This window comes from Rhinolophus sinicus, chromosome 1, assembly GCF_057876585.1.
Source record: "Rhinolophus sinicus isolate RSI-liver-muscle chromosome 1, RSI-T2T, whole genome shotgun sequence".
Lineage (NCBI taxonomy): Eukaryota > Metazoa > Chordata > Mammalia > Chiroptera > Rhinolophidae > Rhinolophus > Rhinolophus sinicus.
The window spans coordinates 39411017-39424808 of NC_142501.1; the positions used below are offsets into that span (position 1 = coordinate 39411017).

At 34.6% G+C, this 13792-nt stretch overlaps 1 protein-coding gene across 1 annotated transcript in view; it reads right to left on the reverse strand.

Moving 5' to 3' along the window:
* Nucleotides 1-13792, reverse strand: part of ITPR2 (inositol 1,4,5-trisphosphate receptor type 2) — a 432120-nt gene that overhangs the window by 68464 nt on the left and 349864 nt on the right. The window contains exon 49 of the mRNA XM_019737570.3: nucleotides 7050-7225. Coding sequence (XP_019593129.2) covers nucleotides 7050-7225 — 176 coding nt within the window. The remainder of the gene's footprint in view (nucleotides 1-7049; nucleotides 7226-13792) is intronic.

Here is a 13792-nt window from a genome sequence, read left to right on the forward strand (position 1 = left end):
AACACAGATCTGAATTTAAATCCTGGCTCTCCCACTACTATTGCTGGGACTTCGGTGCTGCGTCTGTAGGCACCAATTGTTTCTTCTGAAAAACTGGAAAAAAAGAATTCCCAACTCATAGAACTCTTGAGAGGATTAAACAACTCATAAGGCAGAGGAAGCACTTAATACAATGACTCCTTAACTACTACTCATTGTATTTTCCATACGGAATTATATGTAATATTTTTAATTATACTAGAAATGCAACAGAAAAATATCTTTCAGATTTTTCCAGAGATCTGCCCTTGATATATATGTTTTAATCCTAGACTTTCCCTACTGAGTAGTATTTTAAACAAGGCATTACAAATTATTTGTACATTTAATTTACTTTAAATACATAAAAATTATAAAATAGCTTATACGTAAGTTAAATAAATATAACGTATGCATATATTTTCTAAGCTGTGTGGTAAATTCAATAAGCATTTTGGAGTGTTTATTATGATTGGAATGATGTAGAGTATTTATGTTAAAACTATATTTAATATTGCCTTTTGTGGCATAATTTTAGAATACAGAAATTTATACTGAGAATCTTTGGCAATAACAATGATATGTGAAACGATTTCCAAAGCGCACTGTTATCATAAACTTAGTGTCATCTATTTGGTTCTGGAATTACTGCATTATTTATAAACTAAAGAGCCAATTTTGCCTCTTAGTCACCAAGGAAAGAATTACAGATTTCGAAATTTCAGTTTGTTTTTCCAAATTGTTCCCTGAGTTCTTTAAGTTATCTCATGGCACCATATTTGTTTTTATATATCCAAACCAAACTTTGGGGGAAATGCTTGCTCTTTGCAACATTGTTGATTTTTTTCAATATACATGGAAGAAATTGCCTTATGGAATGATTTTTAAATAACATAAGAAGGAACAAAACACTTTTTGAGGCAGAAGTGAAATTTGAGAGGTTAGAAAAACCTTTTCCTTCAATTCTCTGAAGTCCAAATCAATACAGATAAAATGAAAAATGGGCTACCATTGCATGTTGTGAAAATCGCCAAACCAAACAAACAACATAGCAGTTAAAACGTTCAAACTTTATTAAATTTTACCCTCCGTTAATTAACTATCCTTTCAATAATCAATGTTATCAATTTTTTCACCATCTTGGTAACAATTTAAATAATATTAAACAGAAAGTCTTACTTCACTATATAGTATTTCATTATTATATCTTTAGATTATTAAATATAGCTACAGTAGAACGGATGTCTTTATATTTGCTAGCCAAGAGCAAATTTAACATTAGAAGAAGTCATTATTTTAAAAACTCAGGTAATACATATAAGATGCTGACATAAGTGTAGTATTTGACAATAAACATTTATGAAAATGGTGAAAAGTAGAATGTATGGGTGAAGTAATATTCAGCGTTTTACTCTTGAAATTGTTTTGAATGACTATTGTTTAAACTACCTTGATTAACCCACTATAGTACATTAATATGAAATAGAAATAAGTTCTATAAAAAATAAAGTTGAAAATTGGAATTATGACTTTCCAGAAGGATGAATGATACATTTAAGAAAAATTATTTATATTTTGTTTCCTGATCTCTACCTCCCTAAACTGAATCATAAAAAAATTATGCAGGAAAACTACTTATAAGCCCTACACATTGAGGAAAAGTAATACATTGAATTCAAATTCTCAAAAGAGAAATACATTTCAGTTCTTAAATATTGCAAAAACATGGACACATTTCCGCCTAAAAAGGCCTCTGCCATTTTTACATGAATAATAAAGATTTGCCTTGTTTTCATGTTGATTGTGTTTTTTGAACCTTGACCTAGGGTTCCATGTTGATGGATAAGTCCCTGTTCTCTTGACTGAGCACTGGAGTGGAATGGAGCTGACGCTGGCAGTGGCATCTACTTATTTCTGTAGCGATCAGAAACAAGGAAATTGTCTGTTTGTTTTGAAGTGTTCATACCAAGGTGAAATAAATGCAAGAATAAATGATTGGGTAGGAAAGAAGTTGAACTCTGGTTTTCCCACACCATGACCTGTTGTTTTTATACAGCATTTTCTATGAAAGCTGAAAATATTGATGAAGAGAATGAGAATTCCAAAAACAATCTCCCTTCTCATGGCATGGCTTACTTGATGTTGTCTAACCAGTCCTTTATTTGTCAATACCATTATGTAGGCAATCATTGTTTCTATGGCAAAGGTCCATGTGGGCAACAATAAATAGAGGGTGTGAGAACTGTGCAAGGTAATTAAAAGGCCATGACTTTCTAAAACTGGTATTGAAAGGACCCTCGAGTCAACACACAAATACCAATATAAATGACCACAACTACTGCCTATCTCTTCTCTTTCTCCATTCTTGATCTATTCTTTTTTTGAGGACAGGGTGAATTGTGTGATGGTGGGGAAAAAAGCCACGTGGGGTGGGAGAGGGAAACAGCAGCCTTGTAAGCTTTCTGTGCAATCTTTGAAAAGTGATCTACTATCCAAATGACTTACCAACAAACAGATCTTCTAAAACCAAAAACAAAATTAATGTTCATTTGTTAATTAATGTATATTAAAACAAATGTGTTAATTTTAGTTCGGAAAATTAATTCTGCAGTACAGTCGTATTTTCACATATACTTTATAGTTCATTGATCTGTCTTTGCAGGATTTTTAACAGTGCAGTATAGTAGAAAGACCCTGGATTAAGAAATTGGGGCACCTGGGTTCCCAGTCTTGGCTCTGACACTAATTACTTTGGTAAATCCTCTGGTCTCAATAGGATGCTACGTATTCATTTCTAAAATGAGATGCCTAGAAGTGAATAATCCGTAAGGTGCTTCATAGCTCTAGAATTCTATGTGATGTCCTTTAAAGTGTACCATTTTATGTAATCACAGAAATTTATAGCTGCCTTTATATTATTCTTGTTGTTAATACATTCCTGATCAGGAATTCCATCCCCGTCTTACATTGTTCCTATGGGAAAACATGACCTATATTCCAGAAATAAATTACAGCAAAAAAAGACTGTCTACTATTTATTGAAAAATGAAACTGAATTTATTGTTTTGAACAATATTTTAACTCTATTACTAGATTTCCATCAAACTTCTTACTAAAAATGAGATGATTTGATTAAAATAATCTCCGTTTTAGTGGCATAACATCTTAAGCAGGGTAAGGTTCTACGGACAAAGCCTAAGGCAAAAGTTTCACAGAATCAAAATCACTCTGGAAATCTTTCACATTGCTCTCCTCCTGCCCCCTCCCCTCCCCCCCCAAAAAAAAGAACAGTACAGTAAACAAGGGCGGTGCAAACTGTCATGCCTCTCACTAAATTGACACATGCTAGCCAATTTGACACATGCACAGTGTGTCAGCACTGGAGCCGTTTTCTGCTTCTGCAACTGATACCATTAGTTGTTAGGAACGTTCAGTGACCATATTATATGAAAAATAGTGTGTATGTGTGTGTTAGGGATTAGGAATGTTTTGACTCAGAATATACAACTGAAACTTGTATATGTTAAGTGAACATATGATGGGACTCAGCTTTATAGATTAGCCCTTCCAGGAAACTATCTACAGGTAAGTAACTAAGGGAATGACACTGCTAAATTTGAACTCTGTGGCTTCTAGTTAATAGAGAGCTATCTGCTAAATTCCATTTGCTCTTCCTCTTTGCAAAATGGTGACACCAAGTCCAAGAATAAGGAAACATTTCCACTTTACAAACAACTGTGAGAAAGGCAAATGATTTATAAATGCTATTAAATAAATTATACATTTACAGGCACTACTAGAAAGGAAAAAACAGTGTAGATATTAAGTGTTTGGAAGATATTAAAAGATCTTTCACAGGTATTTACTGAATTATTTATTATTAAAAATATCTAAAAATAGAAACGATAAAATAATAGAATGGTTAAACAAATTATATAACATCAATGTGACTGGAAATACCATTGTTATAAAAATGAGATTTACAAATAATTTTAATGGTATGAAAAATACTAAGTGTTCCCAAATTTATAAAACATGTGTTTATATTTGCCAAAATAATATGTTAATTTCCATGACCAATAACTGAAAATGCAATGTAGAGGGTGGGAAGAAAAACTGTACTGGGTTATAAGTTGTACTTTATAACAGAGAAAAACATTTGAATCTTTTGAAACATCTCAAATACTGAGATGACTCTTGTGACAAGATAGAAAAAGTAGTTGCAATTTAAGCAAAACTTCAATTTTTAGAAACAAGAAAATAAAAATGAAGCATAATAGTAAATAGAAACTGATAATAAGTGCTCAGAATATGGATTGAAGTTATTTCCTCCCACTCGATTCCTTTTCCAAAAAAGGGACTTTCTGCATTTGCTCAACACTACGAAAGACACCAAATCCAGAAACAACTCTGTGAACCAAACACTTGTATGATCATAATAGCAACGTTTTACAATTAAATTGTACTTCACATATTAGGTACTTGGTAAATGGTAGACTTTATTGCTATTATATCATTATTACTGTTATTGTTCTTTTCTAAATTTTCACAATGATCTTTTCAACAACCCGATGAGGAAGGACTAGGCTTTAATATCTTCATTTCACTGAAGAAAGGAATGAAACTTAGAGCCTATTGATTTGCCTAAGGTCTAGAATTCTGATTCTCATTAGGGCTTCACTGTCGGGTAGATACTTTCTTTTGTTTTCCTGTTTCTGATACCAATAATTTTAGCACTTACTTTCACCTGTTACACAATGAAAACTTTTAAATGCAAATTGGGTTAATAAATATATAAAACCTAAGTTACAAAACATGACTGATTTATGTTTTTGCTTTTCTTTTTTTCTTGCCTCCTGGGAAACGGTAAACTATAGCTAGATTTATGAGCTTGCTATGTTAAACATTAAAGTAAATGACTATTTGCTAAAACATTTTTATTAATCTTCACAATATCAAAACTATAAATCAAAACTCTTTTATCAATATCTACAATATAAAATTACAATTATTTCATTTAATTTGTCCCAAATCTAAGTTGATTATTTCCTTTGGTCCAAAAGCCCTGGACTGTTATATCATAATGTATCATTTATAGGCTGTGCAAATGGATGTTTTATGCTGTGAAGGCTATTAGAGTACCCTCAGATTCATATAGTTAGTAAGAAAGATCTATCTCCATGTATATTCCTTGTCACAAAGAAATTAAAGTATAAAACTTGACTTTCATATGAACAGTCATTTCTTATGGTGGAACTATTCTCATCAAACCAGGCAGAAGTTACGTTTTTTATCCTAAGAGGAAAAAGAAAAATACTTCAAATGTTTTTTGGTTTCTCCAATAGACATTAAATTGTTATTCATTATCTCTTTACATATTCTTGAAACTTCTGGATGGCAAAAAGCATATCCTCTACTTCTTGATATTTTCAGTGTCTATTAGATAACAGAGGCTCAATAAATGTTTGCTATTTTTGGCCCAACTCTATTTAGGTATTATTTCATTTCACTTCACTTTCTGTTTAGATATTATTTCACTGTAGATAAATCCATTCAAATTCCTTAATTAGCCAGGTTGGCAATATTGCAAAAGTAGCCTATTTCCAAAGTATTGAAAGTACCAGTTCAGTTCATGTAAAAATTTTTTGAATGTTTAAGTGCCAGATATTATGATGGAAAAAAATAGAGTTGGAAGGAAGTAAGGAGGGCAGGATTATATCTATGAATATGACAACTTCTGCCCTCAAGAAATTTACATAATAGTGCATTTGGTACTTCACACAATTCTGTACTGACAGATTTCTTTGTATGTGTAGTATTGACAATGATTAGGGAGCAATTGCTAATTTGGTTGCTTGAATGTTCTAGTTCACTGGGAGCTGTCATATATATCATGTCCAATTTTTGAGGAATTATAATATATAGGATCAGAAACAGAGAATTGGCCATACTAGCTGAGGTTTATAATTCTCAAAAGTTTGGTTGACTAATTTATTCATTTTCAATAAACATTTGCCACATATTTTATGTGCAAGGCACTATAAATGTGTAAGAATACAAAAATAATGTTTCCCTCATTCATTCACTCACTCATTAGCTAATTTATTTAAGAAATATTTGTTGAGTACCAACGATACTCCAAACATTGAATGATCAATCATTATCCTTAAGAACTGTATAATGTAGTAGGGAAGAAAAGGCCTATATACAGATACCAGAATGTAGGATATCGTGTTAGAAATCCAGTAAAAGATATAGAAAATGCTTTAGGTATTCATCAGACATATTAGCAATATTTATTTGTTTACCTGGCCATTTGTTCTTTCACCAACCTGATGACTTACCTTTTCTTAATATCCCTTTGTGGCTCTGCCATGCAGAAAGTTGTCTAGTCCCTTTAAAATTTTACCTCTTACGTGAAATTACCATTATCTGACATAGTATTCTGGCCTACTTTTCGAAACATACCTAACTTAAGTTTCGAAATGTGCTCCCTTGTTCTAATACTGTAAAATTTAGAGAAAAATAAATTAATCTCATCTATGCCTTTCACAAGTTTATAGGTTTTGTTCACATAAAAAGAGCTCAATTTCATATTTTCTCATACAGCAAACCTTTTTCCTTGGTCATTTTATAAGAGGTACTCACTTCTGAAATTCTGCTAACTATAATTTAATCTCTCTTACATGATTTAGAAGTCACTTTTGGATGTTAACAGTGGTTCAGAGTCATTTTTGTCAATAGCTGCAGGTATAGGATACAGAAGGCATTAAAATTGGATTGGATTAAACTGATTGCAGAACTGGGTCATACCCCAATTGCTACCTTCTTACATTTATCAAATTTTACTTGTGATTGTTTTTCTTTCTGTCAAAATTAAGAATGTGCAAATTAAACTCTGCTTAATTCAGATTCACAACATATTAGAATTGACTGTGTTTACCATATGAATTAAAACATATAGTTACAATTTTACATTTAGTTCACTTTTAATTAACCTATAACAGTACAAAGCTGGGTAAAGTACTTACATTAGCTGCACCAAGAAGTATTAATGTCGGCCCAAGACCTATTGTATATATTGATCTGAGCATTACTGACACAAGAAATGGCCGAATACCCACAGGCTTGGAGAAGAAAAACAGCATAGATGTGCAGATTGCAACTGCTATCCACAGAAGAACTGAGAACAATGGAGAAAGTGTACCTGTAACATATGGAAGAAGTTTATTTTTACTAGGAAGGAAAATAGAAAATGTTAAAATATTTACCATTCCATTTTATATAATACATATAGCAAGTCAAGCCACAGGACACTCAATTTGAAAACACCCCCACTCTACACACTGTATATTTACAGGAAATGTCTTTGAACACATTACGCATTATTACCTTTCTTTCTAGGAAGTTTGTGATTAATTTCATTATGCTTATATCCTCACTAGTTAATTCTCCTTCCATTAAGTCTGAGAGTTGTTCATCTTTCTCTCCTACAGGAGTTATATGCTAAATACTTTTGACAGAGATAGCCCACTTGGGAATCTTAATTTAAAAGTTATGATTAATGACCATTAAATGTACAGCTAAATCATGTGGAATCTGGTATGCCTTCACTGAACTCATACTTTGTCTTGTTCTAGTATTATCAAGTTTCTATATTACAGATTCCGCTAAAGAATTCAGAACGTAGAATATCTATCCAGTCTTTAATAAAATGGACAAGTTTTAACTGGTAAAACACACATGTGTGTATATAGGTGTATGAATGTATATGTATATGCATGAATGTATGTATTTGAAGGCCAACTCAAGCTGTAAAACAAATGTTGAGCTATTTAAATTATCAGAAAACAAAAGTTCCAAATGTTTTAAAAATGAACTCCATTAGAAACAAAATCTCTTTCAAAATTGTCCAAAAAAGGTTTAAAAATATATTTCCTTTCAAAAGAAGTACAATTCATTAACGTTTGCACTGATATTCAGAGTTAAGGAATCCTCCTCTGAAGGTCTTGTGGGGCTGGATTTGCAGAAGTAAATTAAGGGGCAACATTCTTGAGCTGATTAGATCAGTGCTGGGGCCTCAGACATGTGTGGATAGGCTGATGAAGTCAGAGGGGAAACAACAAAACAGAGATTTTCCACTAGCTATTTCTTTTGGCCATACCTCTTTTTATTATTTATAAAATTAACTTGTGCATGCAAAACACTGTGGTGTGCAGGGCTTTTGTATTATCATCAAAACCATGGGATTATCTGGATCCTGCAATGAATTCTGTGTAAGCTTTTTAGTTCAGAGTGAGTGCTAAGAGATCAAAAGTAGGTAGGAAGATCCTGTTAGACATTAAAAACAAAACAAAAAGTCAGATAACAGCATTGGTTTAGACATGTTTATTTTTGCAATGTTTGTTCTTATGTTATCTCTTAAAGCAAGCAATGATGAAAGAAGGTTGGGAGGAGAGATTTGATCTGCCCCTTCACCAAATTTATGATCTGATGAGATTACTAGGGAGATAAAGGAAAGGGGTAAATTGCTTTGGAAATTACCTTCAATTCCTATCTCTGGCAACACTAATAAAAATGGATACCCAACTCATGTTTATTGTGATGTTGGCTTGGAAGCACTCGATGTCTACAAAACATAGCCTGACCACCAACTGCCCTGACTTCATAGACCTCAAAGAGCCACGGAGAGAATAATGTCTTCAACTTTCTCTCAAGCTTATTGGGATGCCATAAGAACATAAGCTCTGTGAGAGTGAAGATCGTGTCTACGTCTATCATAGTGCCTGGCATGCAGTAACAAATACTTATTTGTTGATTAAATGAATAAACAAAAATAACCTGTGAGCTCATTCTAAGTAACTGAGTCTTCAGTTATAAATCCCCCACGTCATGGAGCTTCCTTCTTCAGTTTACTGAAACTACCAACATCTTTGCACAATTATCAACTTTTAGCCAGTCATTGGCCTCTAGCATAACTCATAAGCAATGACTTGGCATGATATTCCTAGTTTAAAAGTTTCAGCTTTCACACTGCTCCTCACCCTGTGCATTGTCATTAACGCCTGATCTGCTAGCCACATCTTGACTACTCTTCCCAGACAGTATCCAGCTTGGTAAGATTTCCCCTTGATTAAACAGAAATTATAACCAGGCACTTAAAACTGGGCATTTGGTTGATCCCTTTGGAGAAAGAACTCAACTAGCCTCTAGCATAGTACCTTGAACATATTTAAATGCTGAATACATACTTGTGAATGAATAATAAACTTAAAAGTTATTTAAAATGGCTATTCATTTACAGTATTGTCAACTAACAATTGACAATAATTTATAATTATATTCTGTAAGAATAATCATATTGGTTTCTAGCTGAAGATTTAATGCTAAAAAAAAATAATACATCGAAATCCTCTGAGAACTTGAAAGAAGATGGTACAGATCGTCAAAGCCAATCTTCACCTTTTAAGGACGGGGGACTGTCTTCTTTACTTTATATTTTTATCAATTTTCTATAATGAGAATGTATTGCTTATATGGTGAAAAAAATTAGAATTCACTCTATATATCTTTAAATCTTAGAAAGTATAAAGTTTGTCCTTTAGAAAAGAAAATCCGAACCACAAAATTAGAGACCTCAGTTCATTCACTTCCCTTAATGGAACTCTCCTATCTACCTCACACTGACTTGTTTGCTGCATAGAACATGCCGCAGCTGACTTCCCACTCTCTCTGTTCCTCTTACTCCCACATAGCCTCATGAGACCGTCCTGTTTCCCCCACCTCAGTCCAGCTAAAGTAGACATCTACCCATTTTAAGTCCTTGGGTGCTCTCTACTATTGTGCTTTACTCCTTTCTTCATTCCTTGTCTAGACCATGAGCTCCCAGAGGACAAGCACAGCTTTACCAACTTCTGTCTCTCGAGGGCCTAGCACAGTGCCTGGCAAATAGCCGCACCCCATCTGTGGTGGTAAGTTGAACACATCAAAATCACCTTGAAGAACTTTTTTCTTTAACACAAAACACTTAAGGAAAAAAAGAACTGCATCCAAAAGTTGGACTTTTTTTTTTTTTTTAATCAGATGCTATTTGTATATAAGAAATTCTCTTGACGGCAATTGTCTCCACTAACTAGTCTGCCTTTGCCAGACTGGGCAGAAATGGTTGGTATGACAATCACAATGTTCAATATCTACATCGACATGTAGGAGATTCCCTAGCATCAACAGCTGCTGCTTCAGCCACACCCCGCACAGCCTCATGCCTCAACTTCAGCACTATTTTCTTTTTTAGAGACGCATATGTTAAACAAATAATCCAATCAACCAAATTTAAAAAAACCACAGTCACACAAATAAGCCCTGGATTCCTGAATAAATTCAAACAGAGCTCCTCAAAGCAACAAAAGATTATCTGCAGTAGGGGTTGGGGGTGGGGGGGTGGGGTGCCCTATAAGCAGATCCTCTGAGAATTACCTTCCCCTTAAGTAGCTCCCTTAACTGAGAGACACTACTCTCAGTTAATATTATAACTAAAGTGTGAACCAGATATTTAAACACAAGTAATTCCCAGTAGCTCATGTGCGATCAGGCTAGGAAACATGCTTGGAGAAAACATACACGGCGCATTTCTGCTGCAGGCTCCACTGTCCTTACGGCCACATGGACCACAGTGAGTCTAGAGCAGCTTCTATTAGGCTCTGGGGTTAGGAAATGGGGCCCATTTTGACCACAGGTCTCTTTTGGGCCCAAGATTCAGCAGGTGATTTTGTGATCAATCAACTTCTAACTTCAGAATCCAGGGACCTCAGGGTTACATGGACTCCTCTTATGTATGTATGTATATATTTAATTTCCAAACTCTTTCAAGGCTTATGCAACACTTGCAAATATACAAAATTCTCACATACCCTTCACCTAGATTCCCTAAATGTCAATACAATTACATAACCACATTGCAATGATCAGTATCAGGAAATTAATATGACACTAACTTTATGTAATATATAGGCCTTATTCAAAGTTCATCAAATGCCTCATTAAATGTTCTTTTTCTAGACCAGGATCACACACATGCATTCAGTTGTCATGTCTGTCTAGTTTCTTTTAATTTGGTGTGTGTGTATTATATGTCACTGAGTCAGCTCTGACTCCTAGCAACACGAGGAATGGATAATGACCACCATGTCCTGTCCTCAACAGCCCTGCTCAGCTTCTGTAGACTCATGCCTATGGCTTCTTTCATGGAACCAATCCATCTCATATTTGGTCTTCCTCTTTTCCTGCTGCCTTCTATTTTTCCCAGAAACACTGTCTTTTCCAAAGTACCCAGCCTTCTAAGGATGTGCCCAAAGTAAGGCAGATTCAGTTCTGTCATTTTTGTCTCCAGCGATATTTCAGGCTTAATTTGATGTAGGACCCACTTCTTCGCCTCTCTGGCACTCCATGGTATCTGTAGAATTCTCCTCCAACACCGTATTCTAAATAAATCAACTTTTTTCCTTATAAGCCTTCTTCATGGTTCAACTTTTGCATCCATACGTAGTAATTTTGAATTTCAATCTTTCTTTATCTTTCATAAGCTTGAAGGCTACTGGCCAATTATTTTGTAAAATGTTCCTCATCTTGGGTAGTCTGAAATGTTCTCAGTTTACGCATTTTGGCAAATGATGCCATGTTCTTGTCAGTACATATCAAGAGGCACCCAGTGCTGCTGCTGTGTCTCATTACTGGTGACATTAACATCGATCACTTAAAATGATTTCTCCACTTTCAAGTTACTATTTTTTCTTTTGTAATTAATACGCAAGTTGTGGGGAAATACTTTAAGACTATGTCAATATACTGTTTCTCATACTTTTCATTCAAGGTTTGCCTATTAATTTAGTATCCATTAATGATTCTTACTACTGTGATGTTTGCCAAATGGTGATATATTTCCATTATTCCTTCTACACTTATTAATTGGAATACTATTGCAAGGAATAGCTTTCTCTACTCACTATCAATATGGATACCTGGGTTCCTATTTTATTCTGTGGGTTATTACATATTACTGTCAATATTGATTTTTTTTTCCTCAAAATTTCCAGATTTAGCCACTGGGAGGCCTTTTACATTGGATGCTGTGTTCTTTGTCATGTCCCGATTGTTTGTTTTTCTTTAAGCACTTTTTTTGGGGAAGGAATCTTAATGATCAACTAATTCATCTTTAAGTTACCTCAAAGTGCTTCTGGCAAGTAGTCACTGAGTCTATGTTTGACAAAATCCAGCATCAGAGAACTGGCACGTCCAGCACAGAATTTTCCTTCTCCAGCCAGATTTGATGGCCACGTGTGCTTATCAGTTTTAACTTTGTTGTCCTCAGCCTATGCATAGTGTGTAACTGAAGGTTAGAGACTCAGCTCCTCCTGACCAAAATTGACACCTATTCATTGAGTTACAATTAAGTAACTCATCTAGAACTATAACCACATCACCCAACCATAATGTTGGGATTCCATATACCAAATGGGAACTCATGCCTTCCCTTCCCTCTTAGCGCCATCCCCACACTCAGATACCTAGGACTGAACCTCCATCTTTATTACTACTACTAACTTCTATTCAGTCCTCTTTGAAGAGTACAGTCTGCTTCTGAACCTGATGAGGAAGCACCATGTTTTCCATGTTGTTTTTGTTAGTCCTGTTTCTTTCTGAGGCTGGAACTTTACTCCAAACGCTACTATATATGTGGTTTCAAGTCCCTGTTCAAGGACCAGTTGTTCAGCAATACCCTGGGAGTTTGTTAAAAAAAATACACAGTTCTGGACTCTACTCTCCAATTATTGGGTAAATCTTCCTAAGCCTCAGATTCTTGATCCATAAGTTTGAAGTACTTATTTTACAGGATTGTCAGGAAGAGTAAATGAAATCATGTACGTGAAGTACTCAGCATTTTGCCTGACCCAATCTAAATGGGAAACGTCATTAGCTCCCATTATTATGATCTATATTACTATTCTGTTATTAGTCAGGCCAGTATTAAAAATGTATCAAGTGCTCCACTTCTTCCTGAATGAATAAAGCATAGATGTCCAGAAGGGTGGCATTGCCCATTACCATTATATTTCCTATACAATAGGTGGCAGCAGAGGCTATACGAGTAGACATTGGTTCTGGTAGTCAAGTAAGGGATATTACGGAATGCCACCCAGGAAAAATTATGTCCTGAGTGAAGATCTGTTATCTTCCTGTTATCTGTATGCTTCCAACCCAAGACATCCATGTAGAAAAGCCCTGGATTAGAACCAAAGAGTTAACCTTCTACTCTGAGACCTACCATTTTTTAGCCTCTCTGGGCTTCCATCTCTTTACGCGTCAAATGAGTGTTTGCTATTAGATTATTTCCAGGATTGCTTCCATATCTAAGACTTTCTATTTCTATTAACCAGGATGCTACAATTTACTTTAGCATTCTGTGTGCAGATGATACTAATTTATCATATCAAGCTGGACTTCTCTCCGTACAAGAGTTACATTCTTCTGTGCCAAGAGGGCTATCATCACTAAATGAGACTAAACACAGTGAAGAGAAAGCTTTTTCCACTTCCCATTGTATTTGCAACTTCCCCACAATGGATGACCAAATATTTGCTACATTTTTCATTGCTATTTAACTCACACATTGCTCCATTGCCAAATATTCTTCTTTTAGTATTGCATGCCTTCCAAAGAGTCACACTTTATTCATGACCATCATACCTAAATGTTAGGATTTGATATCTATTATCTT